At 42.4% G+C, this 15,578-nt stretch overlaps 1 protein-coding gene across 1 annotated transcript in view; it reads right to left on the bottom strand.

Moving 5' to 3' along the window:
* The window catches only part of FSD2 (fibronectin type III and SPRY domain containing 2), a 71,972-nt gene that overhangs the window by 40,832 nt on the left and 15,562 nt on the right, over positions 1–15,578 (bottom strand). The window contains exons 3-6 of the mRNA XM_063448993.1: positions 10,397–10,492; positions 10,053–10,286; positions 8,935–8,957; positions 7,756–7,877 (exon numbers count right to left, since the gene is read on the bottom strand). Of these exons, the coding sequence (XP_063305063.1) occupies positions 7,756–7,877; positions 8,935–8,957; positions 10,053–10,286; positions 10,397–10,492 (475 nt within the window). The remainder of the gene's footprint in view (positions 1–7,755; positions 7,878–8,934; positions 8,958–10,052; positions 10,287–10,396; positions 10,493–15,578) is intronic.

Raw genomic sequence — 15,578 nt, 5'->3', positions numbered from 1 at the left:
GTCTGATCTCACAAGACTTACCTCAGAACTGGCCAAATCTATAGGGGATCTGGGTGAGAGAACAGATAAGCTATAAAACAAAATGGACAACATCATTGACTCACATAAGGCACTGGTGGATGAACACAAGGGGTTACCAGAGAGGACATATTGGCTAGAACATAAAATTTCTCAAGAAGGAATCCCTGATTGAGTATCCAATGTAAACCTAAAAATGTATTTCAAAGAGTATGTACATGACCTACCATGTACACTGACTAATGAGGAATTTATAGTGGAAGGAATCCACAAATTGTCTAAAGGACATGCGGCCCCACTGATGGCATCTAGGGATGTACTGGCCCACATACACTTCTTCACACACAAGACCCAGCTTTTCCTGGTGGTGTGTTCCACAAAAGTGCTCGCAGACAAATAATCAGCTCTATAACTAATGCCTGATTTGTCCTCATTTACTATGGACTGGCAGAACTTCTTCCACTGACCCAGGCTCTGAATAAACACTTAATAATCTACATGGGGGTTACCTCAACAAATTACTCATCACTAATAATGGGTCTACAAAAGCTGTGTCCATGCCGGTGGAGGGTATGAAGCTCCTCCATATGTGGGACATACTACAATCTATGAAGCCCACTTCGGAGGTGAAGTTGAGTGCCTTAATGGTCCATTGTACCCTCCACCTCAAGATCTCCAAAATTGTCCCTATGAGGTTACTGGTGTATTCCTGTTACAAGTTTCCTCTCTACTTGCAGAGTGTAGGCCTCAGGTTATAATGGTTCCATTATGGTTTTTGTTACTTTACCCTCATTATGCCCAACTTAGGCTTGTTGATCTCTTAATATAATTATGTGGTCACTTAGTTAAAGGGAAACTATAGGCTAGGAATACAAAGTTATACCTGACTGTGCCCCCTCGCTTGCTCAACCCCTCCTCCCCCACCTGCAGAGCAGAAACCCTTGTGTCACTTACCTGAAAGAATGCTCGCATTAGGTTTTAGATGACACTGGATGTCCTCATGCAAAGCGTGAGGATGTCCAGTGTTAGTTAGGCAACCAAAAGTCAAGTAACGACCCGGAAGTCTATAGTGTCCATTCAAGATTTATCACTATGCTCTGGAATATAGAGCCCCTATGCTCTCTCTTAATGCTGAGCTGCTATGTCCTCCAAATATGGTGGGAGGCGATTTCTACAGTATCTCATTTTACATTATACTTTAGTTTCTCATTTTTTGATTAATTTTACTGATTTATTCTTACTGTTTAATGTACAGGGTGGCTTTGGTTTTGGTCATGGGGAAAATATATGTCACAAGTTGGGTTATAGCATCCATGTGGAACCGCAATATTGGACAGAGGTCTTGCTTCATACAAAATTTTTGGTTATGTTTTGGAATTTACAAAAATGTTCTCAAATGTCACTTATGGGAAGACATTACACTTATGTGACACCTCTGAACATCTCTGTACTCATACAACGAGAGGTCAGATTTTTGAAGCTGCAACTAAACACTGGCCCTCTCACCCAATATGACTCTAAAACGTGTGAATTTTAGAGGGGGTGGACTTAACACCACAAATGCAGACTTTTCTGGGAGGAAGTAAACAGGAGGAAAATTTACAGTATGTTTCCAAGAGTTTGAATCCAAGAGACACATTTCGCCCGAGGGAAAGTGCCCTATTTAGAATACACACTCTTGCCCCACATCTTCCATTCGCTTAACTACACTACAAAAGGAGACACATCTGTACTATTTCAACACTCCCTCCAGTGCAGATACTTATCAGTTAAAAATAATGCCAAAGGAAGCTTTAACATTATCTCCTGAGGGGGGTGGAGCTAGCGCCCAACGGCTTCGGACGCACAGTTTCTGAGCTCCGACAAACGGGAGCGAAAAAAGCCTGAAAACGGCGGAAAAAACGGGGTGGTCACCCCCCAATAAGCAGCAGACAGCCGTGCAAATGATGGGGAGAAAAAACAAGAAGCCCCGTCCGGACCGACCCCGGTTCTGTGCCGATATCGGCGAACTCCTGAGAGGGCCGCAAGGCATGGGGAGAACAGAAATGGCGGCGGACCTGGAAGATTTCTCTGACGACTCAGAGGACTACTCCCTCCTCACTGCAGAGGGGCCAAGCAGGAAACCTGCCCAGTCAGCCCAGCCTGCCCAGTCAGCAGCCACAGGGTCAGAACCACTCACCACAGGCATACTTACCAGCCTCCTGGCGGACCTCCGTCAAAGCCTGTCCTCCGAAATCTCACAGGTGAGAGAAGACCTCAAGGGGTTCAATGGGCGCCTAAGCACAATAGAACAGACCACTACAACACATGCAGCCCACATCCAGGAGCTGCAGAATCAAATAGACACCCTCACTACAGCTCACACCACTCTGAGCCACCAGATTGCAGCAATGGAGGACAAGAGAAGGTGGAAACACCTGAAAATAAGAGGCCTCTCAGATACTATTACACAGGCAGAACTACCACACTGCCTGCGCAGACTCTTCACAACCCTGCTCTCTACCAAACAAGGGAAGGGCATTATCCTAGAGGGGGTGTTTCGGCTCCCTAAGCCTCCTGCAGCAGCAGCGGTTACCACTAGTGACCTACTGGTCAAGTTCCAAAATGGCCAAGATAAAGCAGCCATCATGAATGCAGTGAGGGGGAAACCACCGCTCCGCTTCGAAGAAATGGACATTACATTCTACTCAGATCTCTCCCGTCCGACCCTACAGTGGCGGAGAACACTACGACCACTCACATCTATACTATCAGCAAAAGGCATCAAATATCGCTGGGGCCCACCACGAGCACTGATAATACAGCACCAGAACATGGAGATCAAAGTGGCGGAGTCATCGGAGATAGCGGCAACCCTGACCACCCTGGGCCTGGACCCTACCGCAACGCCTGCATCGACAACTTGGGACCCGGCTAACACTGTCCCGTTTATCCCGGCAACCCGGAGCACACACAGCCGGGCAACTACCTGACTCTAGCAATTCACAAGTTCCTTTTCTTTTATATTTTTTCTTATGTTTTGTCTTATGCGAAAATTTGCTTCTCCTTTTCTCAAGGCACGGCACCACACAGGGCCAGCCTCACGCAAATATTTCGCTGACGAAGTATATGTTATATATATCTAACACTGTTCTAGTGTACCATCGTTTATATGACACACTCGTATGTTTATGTTTCACACACCATGTAGACAACATACTATATACCACGCAGGACACCGACAATGGAAAAACATGCGCATCGACACCACCTCCCAGGCCTCTATGGGCCAAGACCGGGAACACTAGCTCATTAAGGACCACCTACCCCCCCCCCAGCTCCATGCGAGTAACCACATACACCCACTCCAATATGGGGAGCTGAAATTTCACAGCATCCAGTCCGCTCTTGACATACACCACAACACGTCTCATCCTCTGACGACACACAGCCATACCTGACCTTAACACTCACACCTACTACAACCACCACCCGAGGCAGGATTATGGCGGTAGCAAGCCACACCACTTTAAATAATAAAAAATTGCAGTCAACATCGATCACTTGCCAAATGCTAGCGAATTGTTAACTGTAATCATCTGCCTTATCGAATGTATTTTGTCTATACCATGTTGACTGCCAAAATAAAGAATTTTAAAAAAAAAAAAACATTATCTCCTGCACAATTAATGTATATTTACCAAACAATGGAGAGCAATAAACGGGTTGCAAGAGTATTCTGAGAACGGACAGCAACTTAAATAACCTGCCCTTCGGTGGGTCCCCGCTCAGAACTCAAGCTGGATTTAGCTCATCTTGTGCTATTACAGAGAGAACATATCTGAAGCATATCAGACTGGTCCCACCCATACGGGCAGTCCAGATCCGAAATGCCAGGAAGTTCCCTCTGCACGAGAGACACAGCAACCCCAGATGATCGTTTCAGTCTTGTTAGGCATCATCAGTGAGGCATAGCTGATATCTCTCTAGGCACCGTGAGCAAGGGGTCCATGTCTGGATTACCCTTTAAACTTACAGAGAGCAAAAAACGGGTTGCAAGAGTATTCTGAGAACGGGCAGTAACTGAAATAGGCTGCCCTTCGGTGGGTTCCCGCTCAGAACTCAAGCTGGTTTTAGCTCATCTTGTGCCATTACAGAGAGAACATATAATCAGAAGCCAATGTAATCTTTTATGGGGACCTTAATATGTTATTGTACCCTAGTATAGATAGACACATCTTCCAAAGGTGGGGAAGACAGGGATCACTCCAACTAGCACATTTAGATAGGACACATAAAGTAGTCAATACACCTAAGGTACATGAACAACTAAAGCAGATAAAACATGAATTGCATACATTTCAGTTAGAGGAAACTGAATTTATGCTTAAAAGACTCAGAGACAAATTTTACTCAAGTGGCAACAAAGTAGGTAGTGTGCTGGCCACTAAACGCAAGAAACTAGAAACATATAAATCTATCCCATATTTGCTTGATGACAAAGGCCATAAGGTTTATGACTCACAGCAGATGGCAAATCTCTGTGCAAAATTCTATAAATCGCTATGCATATTTTCCTGAACGCAAATCCACCAACCTAGTCCAGGAGATATAGAGTCCTTTTTTCAAGAGATCCCTTTACCCTGAATAACTGATGCACAAGCATCTACGCTCACAGCACCAATCACCACTGATGAAGTAGAAAAGGCTATCAAATCCTTACAATTTGGGAAATTACCGAGGCAAGATTGCTACACAGCTACTTGTTATAAGAAGTTTCCTTAACCCTGCTGCCATATCTCACAACACTATTAAACCCCTACATCCCTCTCCCAAAACCAGGTAAACTTCTTACTAGGTGTGCCAATCTAAGACCTAAATTCTTGTCAGGGGCCTCAAGGGGTGCATAACGACCAGGTGGGGTTTGTACAAAGGCAGCAAGCATCAGACGCCATCTGGACTTGGTCTCCCACGGTAAGGTCGAGTGTCTTCTCCTGTCCTCGGACAAGGACAAGGCATTCAACTGGTTGTATTGGGGATATGTGAGCCCTGGTGGCATGGGTTCGTACCTTGGGATGCCTGTCTGAGAGCTTTGAGATAAGCAATGGCACAAGACACTTTTCTATGTGCTCCACTTGGAACCATAGGCAAGCAAAATTAGGTCTGTAACTAAAGTTAAATAATTTGAGATACAATAAAAGGCAAAGCAAAAAATAACCATGTTTGCAGTTGACATCATGTTAATGCTTCAAGATCCCTTGAAGTTATGGTAATGTATCATACCATAAAGTGAACACTGCTAAATCTCAGGCGTTAGGTGTGAACTAGAGACACATAACTATCTGTATGAGAACCAAACGTACCCTAATATGTGGGGGGAGGCTGATGAGCCTGTGTGTTTGGTGAAACGCGCGTCGGGGCTCTAGACATCGATCCTGTTAGGTGTGATCTGACGACATTTGGTGTGCTACTTTACACCCAGCCACCATTGATACACCCAGGATTCTCGGACCTATTACACTGTAGCTGGACTATTAGACTACAGTTTACTAAGATTTTCTCCAGGTTTCTAGCCTAGCCTAGCACTGTTAGCACTACTGATAGGTGCCCTTGAAGGCACAGATTAGGGTACTTTTGGTTCTCATACAGATAGTTATTTGAGACATTTATTTACTAGACACAGGTGCCCTCGAAGGCACAGTTTAGGATCTATACCCACTATTTCATTGTGTGCTAACCAAGGGGCACAATATTTCTGCTATTGCAATTGTGCTATCCAGACATCTCATCTCAAACAGTGAGATTTTGCTAGGCTCTGACTAGACTGGTTAACGACTATATGTTTTAGGGGCACGTACCTTGATAACTGTTTCCACACATACTCCTCTGTTACCAAACAGCAGACCACAACAGCCCTATCTCCCTAGGGGCATCACTTTGGTGGACTGTACTTATCGGACCTATGTATGGAACCCCTACTTGATACCGTGAGATTGTACCGATACCCTGTATATATTTTTGCGGTTTGAGCAATTATACGGTGCAGATTACAGTCTCTATCCTCTGGTGTGCCGTAGATACAACTAGACGGCACTGATACATTGTATAAACCAGCCACTCTAGCTTGTGTACCGCACAGACCATAATTATCGGATCTTTTGGTATCCTATGGTGTGCTGCACGTATCGGATCAAGGTGTTAAGATCATAATTAACACTGGGAACTTACAATAAGTCACTTTCGCTACATACCGTACAGTGCATACAACCACCTTTTTAGGGAGTTATCTACTTCACCGCCTTCGGTGACTTGTGCCCCCGTCTTTTGTCTATGTATATATTTTTTGTCCTTTTCACTTCCCGTCTGTACATATTCCTCACTTAGTACTAGTAAGTTTGAGTCATCCGTTTCTGCCTCAGTTATCCATCACTGGGGCAGCGATGACCATTGATCTTATCATTATCAGTGTGTGTGTTTAGATTTAAATTAATAAAGGATCAATTTAATTAATTTTCGATATTTTTTTCTTTTTTGATTTTTTCCGATACAACACAGGGACAGAACTGTTCTCTCGTTTCTTTGTATAGCATTTATAGTTTTTTTTTATTGGACTTTCAACAAGAAAGTCGTTTTTTTGTACGAATGTGTTACTCAGGAGAGTTTTGCGTTCAAAATGCTTTTAATAATGAAATGGACATATAGTAACATTGTGAGACGAAACCAATATGAAGTGGATTCAGAATGGTATAATTGTTTCTGTAGAGCATATTAAGTGGAAAACGGTTAAAACTCCTTAATTCACTCACCAGAATTAGGTCTTGATGTCCCTTTAGCCCCATCTGCTGGCCATGGGAGTGTGCACGGTGGGATACTATGTCCCCCTACTTTATTACAGTATTGAATTATTAGCATATCTTGTGGCCAGTGATCTGTCCAACACACTCTTTATTTTACAGCCTTCACCGGATACCCACAGTGGGCATGGGAGGACCTATAAAACGTCCCCTCTGCACGCTAATAGTGACTGGGAGCAATAGCAATAATCTTTTATCATGTCGAGCAGTCATTTGATGCTAACTGTTTAGCAGACATGCACCCACTCATGGTATGCTAGGTGGGGGCATAGGGGAGGGCTTAAACCTACTTTGTACTCATGTGCTTTTTAAACTATTTGTCCACTGGCTAATAGTGCTGTAAGCGGGCATTTGATCAATTTGATCATCATATCGCAGATTATGCCCTTGATAAATGGCATTGAATCGCTAAGTATAATAACAATTTTAAGCATTTTTTGAAAATCAGTATTATTTGAAACAATATTTATCAGCTGACGATAAGCCTTTAACAGTGGGAATTAAAATTGATTCCAAACCATGGCTTATTGGGAGCCAATAAACTGCCAATAAATGTTATTGGCTGGATTGTATTCTAAGTGTCAACAAGCACAAGGCAATACTACCACTGAGGGAGCATCTCATTGGCTGCATGTGAAGCTTTCTCAGTTATTGACACGGTTACTCCTCCTGACCTGGGGAGGTGCTAAATTATAAATCCACACGGCGCTTCTTTCTATCCTTTCTAGCCCCTCTCTATCAATATGCTTGAAAAATATTGAAAGTTAAATGTAAGCATCCTGGTTAAATATTTTTGATATTAGTATTTTTGCCTCCTAAATCACTTACATTTACATGGTTATAAATAGATTGATAGACAGACATGTAGATAGAGAGAGATTGCAAAATGTCATACTAACATTACCTGGGATTGTATTAATGGAGTCCAGAAGCTGTTCTACTTCAGAGAAATCTACACTGCTGTTTTCGAATTCTGCGTTTGTTGATATGTTTAAATTCAAATCTTTATTTAAATATGCATTCAATCTGCAAACAGAAATGAGTATGTATTTACAAAACATGGCATCTTATAAACCCAATCAATAAATAAATGAATAAGATTAGCAAATTGGTAACACCTTTCTTGACATTGCGTGATCAACACTGTATTTTGTGCTACTTTGTGAAGTTCTCTAGCAGTTGATATCCTACTGCTTTAAATGCCTGATACATTTTTGTCATATAAGCAAATAAGTGTTGTTATGATGAATGGCCCATAAAGACTCTCCTCTTTTTCTCGTATCTGTGTAATATTTGTATGACTAGTGTTCTACGTAAACAGGAAGTGGGCAGATCTATGGCTCCAATGCTCTCCTATAAAGTTCTGCAGATGTTGTTTGTGATGGGCTGGTCCTATCACCATGACAATTGGTGCAGGACTCCAAGGCAAACCCTCCCCAAAAGATTTAAAATCATCCGGCTCACCTTCCCGTGCTTTGCCATCACCCGCTGGACATCCTGGACGCTTAGCTGGACTTCCTAGCCTGCTTTAATGATCTTTGGAGGCCGCCTTGGCTCGTCCTAAACACTAAGCACTTGACCGGGAGCTACCCTGAATCACTCTGGAACTGCTTACTTGATCAGAACTGTGCCGAGTTTCGAGAATAACGCTATAATCACTCTAGATATCCTGCTCCAAAGAAAGGAACGCTTGGCGAAGGTACTCAGTCACACTGTTAATAATGGTTCTAGTTATGTCCTAGTACCCACAACGTCTTAGAATGAGAACTAGTGAATTAGCACAATATGTGAGCTCTGCATGACTGAAGCCATATGGAATTTTCTAATCCTTCATGAATCAGAATTATGTTTTTTCTATCTTACAATCTCGCAGTCACAAGGCTCAGAGATACAGTGCCTTGATACCACAAGCTTAGTTACAGCCATATTTAATGGCACCCATTGTTCTGCTATTATGTTAAAGCAAACCAGCCCATTTTAAACCATTTCAATTATATACGTGGCGTAGCATACTCCCCATACCTGGCTTAATACATGGTAGAAATGGATTATATTCAGAGACATATAAAATCAAAGCCATTACCTGTTCGTTGTGTCTAACGCAGTCTGCAGACAAAGACAAAGAAACACTTATTACTATCATCTCCTCTTATACAATATTTACTCAAATACACTTATACAACATATATTATACAATATAATATGTAACCTATTCTGGTACGTAATGTCCCTTTATAGAAACATTTACATATAATTGGTAATTGTGCAAATTCTCTTTTCTATTTGAATAGTACTCCTTTGCTTATATTACAGTATTGTCACCAAGGGGATTATTCATTACATAGCTGAGTGTTCGCTTGCAAATGTTAAGTAGAAAATATCTCAAATCATCTCTAACAAAGCAACCAGTCTGAGCCAAAAACTCTGTATTATATACCAGAATATTTTTACTTACATTTTGCACATTGTTGTTTAACTGATTGTTTGTAATGAGAACATACATAACAAAATAAGAGTCTTTTAACATAATTTATTTTTTATTCTTTTCAAAAAATTGACAAGCTACTCTGTTTTAGTGCAAGATTTCAAGGGTAGCAGTCATTTCGTCAGAAAGGTTACCTTAGAATAAAACAGAAAATTACTAATAATCTTTTTTTGTGTCATACTCCAATAAAAAAAAAAAAAAAAAAAATTTACAATCCAGTTCAGTCCTGGCACAATCAAGGCACACGCTGCTCTTGAGGATTAGAAACAGAAATTTTGTTTTTGTTTCTCCTCGGCCAATTTCTATATTCAGTGACAGTCTTCGGGAGCCAAGCAGGCAACAGGCAGTTCCAGGATAGAGCTAATTACAACATTTTGGATTTTCATACTTCACAAACAAATATTTGTTTTTAAAAAAGGGGATAAGTCAACATACAATTAAAAATCCTGGGCGGTAAGTAATACTTTAATATGCTTTGTTACAGGAACCTTTAACTTTATTGCCTATTTCAACGACCATTAAAGTCAGTGTGCAATAACCTTAGAATCTTAATGATTTGTGAAATTAATTTCCCACAATACTCAGCTGTCATCACGGGGAACTGAGTACACAAATATCTGGGATATCAAGGTTAGCAGTCACTGATTTTTGTCATATGTTTCATGTCTAGAACTCATCGGCTCTACAAATTGGACGCAAATATTCACAACCTTTACCTTCATAAACTCCACTTTCTCCTTTCCTTTAAACAGATCCTGGATTGTTTCCATCAAATCTTTAGAGGTGTCCAAACTTTTCCCAGAATCGATGAGCTGCTCAAACAATGATTCTAGCTTGAGTTTTTTTTCATCTCCCAGAGCTTGCACTTTATCCTCGTGTTTCTGAGCAAGCACGTCCATGATTTCGCTGTAGTGCATCTCAACGTTTTGCTCTTGTCTCACAAAATTCTCCTGTAATTATCACAAAATGTTAATGTGACAGACTGCCTGCTGAGTACCAGCAATGACCTTGCAGAAGCTTGAGAACATGATGCTCATCGGGTCTTAGACATAATACTTACATCTATTGTTATAAATATCTCTTCCAGATGACTTGCAAAATTCTCCATCTGTACTATTTGTTCTTCCAATTTCGTCATATTCTTATGTATTTCTTCCTGTTAGACAGATATTTAAAAAATAAAGGGCATTACTAGACCTGTGCTTTGGCAAACGTCATCAAAATGGTCTTTGTGGTGCTTCTCAGCTTAATTTTACTTGAGCAGATAGCATGATATATTAACCATGTTAATCATTGTAATTTAAAGGGACACTAAAGTCACCAGAACAACTACAGCTTATTGAATTTGTTCTGGTGAGTAGAATCATTACCTTCAGGCTTTTTGCTGTAAACACTATCTTTTCAGAGAAAATGCAGTGCTTACATTACAGCCTAGTGATAACTTCACTGGCCACTCCTCAGATAGCTGTTAGAGATCCTTCCTGGGTCATGGCTGTCTAAAATGCATCCAAACATTCAGTGTCTCCTCCCTCTGCATGCAAACACTGAACTTTCCTCATAGAGATTCAGTGATTCAATTCATCTCTATGAGGAGATGCTGATTGGCCAGGGCTGTGTTTGAATCATGCTGGCTCTGCCCCTGATATGCCACTTTGTCAGTCTCAGCCAATCCTATGGGGAAGCATTGTGATTGGATCAGGCTACCACTTCTGATGATGTCAGCAGACTGCTTGTTTCTAAAGGGCAAAAAGCATGCAAATCTACAGCTTCAGGCTTGAATACAGTAAGATGTTCCTATATTTATGGAAGCATGAGGGGCCCATGGGGGCTAGATGGTGGTTTTAACACTATAGGGTCAGGAATACATGTTTGTGTTCCTGACCTTATAGTGATCCTTTAAATAATAATCATCATGTAGAATAACAAAGGACATAGTCTATTTATTTATTGTTTGCGACAAAGGATGTCCAGTATTTTTTTTATTTTTGTGGTTAGGGAGGAGTTGAAGACCAAACAACAGTTTTACCTAGAATCAAATAAAATTATAACTTGAATCATCTTAATAATGTATGCTAATTGGGCAAATGGAAATGTATTAGTATTTCATCAAATTTTCGCCATAGATGTGTCAACTGAACAAATCTCTCTGTAACTCTTTTTTATCCCAATGTCACTCTTTTTCTCAGCACTCTATATTGGTTGTGTTTATGAGTGTATAAATATTTACACAACAACAAAACTCACATTAATGTGACTTTAAACTTCAATAAATGTATTTGTAAATAGATCTATGTATATAACATACATTGTCATATATCAGTTACATTTTTACTTATACATTAAAGGGGGTCACTGTTCTAAATCTAAAATTCTGCTTTTCTGTATAATATTTTGTATAAGAGGATGTTTTGCTGCCTCTTCCAAACATTTGTCTCTTCCAAACATGCCTCTCCTGTCCAACATTTCCCATTCTTAAATATTTCCTTCGTGTTGGCTATAGTACATTTGTACAGCTCCCTCTCTGCCCTACTTCCTAACCTGCAGTGCTTTATAACACATTTGTACTTGTCCCTTGGATGTACAACTAAACCTTCTAAACCTTCTAATTATGCTTTCAGAGTTTCTGTATGGTATATATTTAAACTTAGTGCTGTTAACGTAACTACAATTCCCAGAAACCTCTGTTCTGAGCAGAACTGAGACTCTAAAGCGAGAACTTTGATTTCATCTAATCCTCCCAATTTTGTCTTACCTTCGCAGTTTAACCTTTGCAGAAGTGGGTTAAACATACCCAGAAGATCAGACTCTAGACCGAATAAAGGCCCTGATATAATATTCTTGGATAAGCATTCCAAATTACATGCCTACTAACCGTCCCAATTTCATCAGGACAGTCATGATTTTCAGTTCTTGTCCAGCTGTCTCGACTTTGTTCCTTTGTGTACTCCCTAAATGCTAGAGGCCTAAACAGTCCACACAATGTCTCCTCTTTAAAGATGCAGCTCATTTCAATGTGGCTATAATTTGTCCCCAAAACATATTTTTGCAGGACCAAGTCCCCCAATGCTTTTTCTCAGCTATCACGCATATGCCCTGTCCAAAACCAAGGGTATCTTCTATTCCACCGAGACTGGACTTTCCAGATGAATCAGAAATATGAAGATTTAGAAGGGTGCTTTTAGCTCCTAACAGGTCAAACTTAACAATGAACTTCTCTTTGTTCATATTCCAAACACATGGCAAATCCGCTTCCTAACCCACTGCCTAAACGAGGTAAGTAAGCTCTAGACAAAAAGGATCTTGCAAATAAGCCTCCAGCTCCAGAGGAGGTGCAGTTGGGTGGTCAGTTCTGAGCACTTCTAATCATATTCCAGTTACATCACATTTGGACAGAGCAACATCCACATGAGCAAGACTTTACTTACTAATCAGCAGCCCACAAGCAGGACTCATGGATAGATTTATGTTTGACAAATCTTTATACGCTACAATCACTGGTCTCAGCTAGCATACAAAACTATCAGAGGCTCCTGGAAGTTAAATGAAGCACTGCTCAACATTCTCACAATACTGAAGTATATAGCAGCTTGCATAACCTAATACTTCAGCATAAACCTTACAGATGCAGATTTGATGTTTGTAGTTCGGCTTCAGTGGCGTACATACCACGGTCGTAGGGGTACAACCGCCGTGACCGCACGTTAAGGGGCCCATCGAGTGTCCCATGCTGTTAGAGCCACCCGATGGCTATGGATTTCCAGGGGGCCCGGTCAGCACTGCGGTGCTTTAACAGTGCGACCGGGCCCCCTTTGGTGACATCACAGCTGGAAGGAAGTGACTTCCCAGTCACTCTTCCCAGCTTACACTGGGAGCCGCGGGGGAGGAAGAGAGGAGGGAGTCAGAGTGGGAACTCTGACTCCCATCAGGCTGAGCCACCACTGGAGCCCAGGGAAGTCACCCTCCTGCATCTAAAGGTAGGAAACAGGAGGGTGACTAAAATATTTTGTATGTGTGTGTGTTTGTATGAATGTTTCTCTGTATGTGTGTGTGTCTGTATATATGTGTCTCTGTGTGTGTGTGCATGTATGTATGTGTCTGTATGTATGTATGTGTGTTTGTATGTATGTGTGTACAGTGGCGTACATACAGGGGTCACAGCTGCGACCGGGCCCGTCACTCCAGGGGCCTCAGCAGCCCTGCGAACCTCTGCGACCGGGTGCCTGCCGCCATGTGTTGCGGCCCTTCCCGCGCAGTGTTACCTCCGGATCCGTATTGAAGGGGCCCATCAGGTGGCCCTTGCTGTTAGGGCCACCCAATTTCCAGGGGGGCTGGTCAGTGCTGCACTTTAACAGCGCGACCGGGCCCCCTCTGATGATGTCAGACGCTGGGAGGAAGTGACTGCCCTGGTCACTTCTTCCCAGCAACCACCGGGAGCCACGTGGGAGGAGGAAGGAGAGAAGGGAGTCAGAGTCCCATCTGACTCCCATCAGCCTGAGCCACTGGACCACAGGGAAGTCACCCTCCTGCACCTAAAAGGTAGGTAATAGGAGGGTGACTTAAACATTTTGCATGTGTATGTGTCTGTATGTATGTGTGTTTGTGTATATGTCCCCCCTGTGTGCATCCTCTTCCACCCTGTGTGAGAAAACCCCTTCCCCTCCCCTCTGTGTAACCCCCTTTACCCTGTGTGCAGCCATTTCCCCCCTGTGGCAGCACTTCAACCACTCCCCCCCTTCTGTGCAACCCCCTTACCCCTCCCGTGTGCAGCCCCCTTCTCTTGTTTTTGGTGGAGTATGTACGCATCATAATTTCTGTGTGCTTATAATGACATATAAATATAATGTATTTAATTAACATACCTCCCAACTCTTGCCCCTGGCAAATCACGCAGAGGTAGAGCTTGGCAGGACAGCGGGATTGCCAACCAAAATCGGCCTGTCCAGCACAAAGCATGACCGTTGGGAGGCATGTAAGTGTGATTTCCTGGGTGGAGGTGAATGGTAGGGGAGGGAGTGGGTGAGTGGAGAAGGGCCCGTGGATCAGTTTTCGCACCTGGGCCCCATGGATCGTGTGTATGCCACTGCTCGGCTTGCTCATAAATTGGTTATTAAAGGGCAACTCATTCAACCAAGGATTGAGAAAACAGAAAAAGTATGCTGCCGCTATTACAGATCTTACCTATACTCTCACATCGTTAGAATCAGCCAACAAAGCAGAACCAACCAGCCAACTAGCCAAATGTATAACACCCACGCACTCTTTACTTTATGTATCTACAACTACAAACCACAGAATACCAAGGTAACCAAGCTGGAAAGCTCTTGACATCAAAGCTGAAAGCTAAAAAACTTTGATCTCAAATTAACTTTCTCCTAGATGCATCTGAAGCAAAAATGACTAACCTGGCCACTATAATACAAAACTTTGCTGCATTCTACCACTGCCTGTACAATATAGCTGGGACAGGAGGCATAATTAACCCCTCTCAATCTGACATTAACGACTGTGGGGGAACTCCAATACTCAACCAGAGTATCTCCGTCAAAGTCTCTCTACTTTTCCCACAGAGTGATCTGCTTCATAGGTGCCCACCCAAACATCATTGGAAACTTGTGTCAGTGTAACTGTTGTTGCTGTCCAGGCTAGGATCAAGCCTGGCAACATCCTCCTTCCTCATCGTCCCTGTTCTCTTTTCAGCCGTTCCAACGCTGGCCTCTGTTGCTCTGCCCCTTTCATGATGCAGAGCATTCACTCCGACGTCATGACGCTGATGACATCACGGCTCACCAAAACTTTTGAATTCGAACATTTTGGAGGCATAGCTATAGAATTAAAAAACACACTATAAAGAAGGTTCCTAGGACACAGGTTATTGTCCTTTTGTGGTTCTAGTTTTGAACACAATAGCGTGTTATATTACTTGTGTATTATTCTGGTTTTGACCTTGGCAGATTCTAGCTATTCTACCTTCTATAATCCTTTGACTCGGCTATTGTACATCGCTATTCCTGATTTCTGGCTTCTCTGACTATGGCTTATTCCTGACTATTCTCTGTCCTTGTATATGTTAAACCCAGCTGTGACGGACCGCCTGCCGCCCTGACTGGGTGCCTCTGCCAATCGCTGCTTCCTAGTAGCCTGAAGTACTATAAACACCACACCTGACACCATAAGCACTGTAGCCCCTTAACTGCCGTAGCTTGGTTGGGGTCCTCCACCCACTTCGGACCCAAGCCCAGGAT

The sequence above is a fragment of the Pelobates fuscus genome, chromosome 3 (genome assembly GCF_036172605.1).
Source record: "Pelobates fuscus isolate aPelFus1 chromosome 3, aPelFus1.pri, whole genome shotgun sequence".
Lineage (NCBI taxonomy): Eukaryota > Metazoa > Chordata > Amphibia > Anura > Pelobatidae > Pelobates > Pelobates fuscus.
This window is presented reverse-complemented; position numbering and strand designations above follow the sequence as displayed.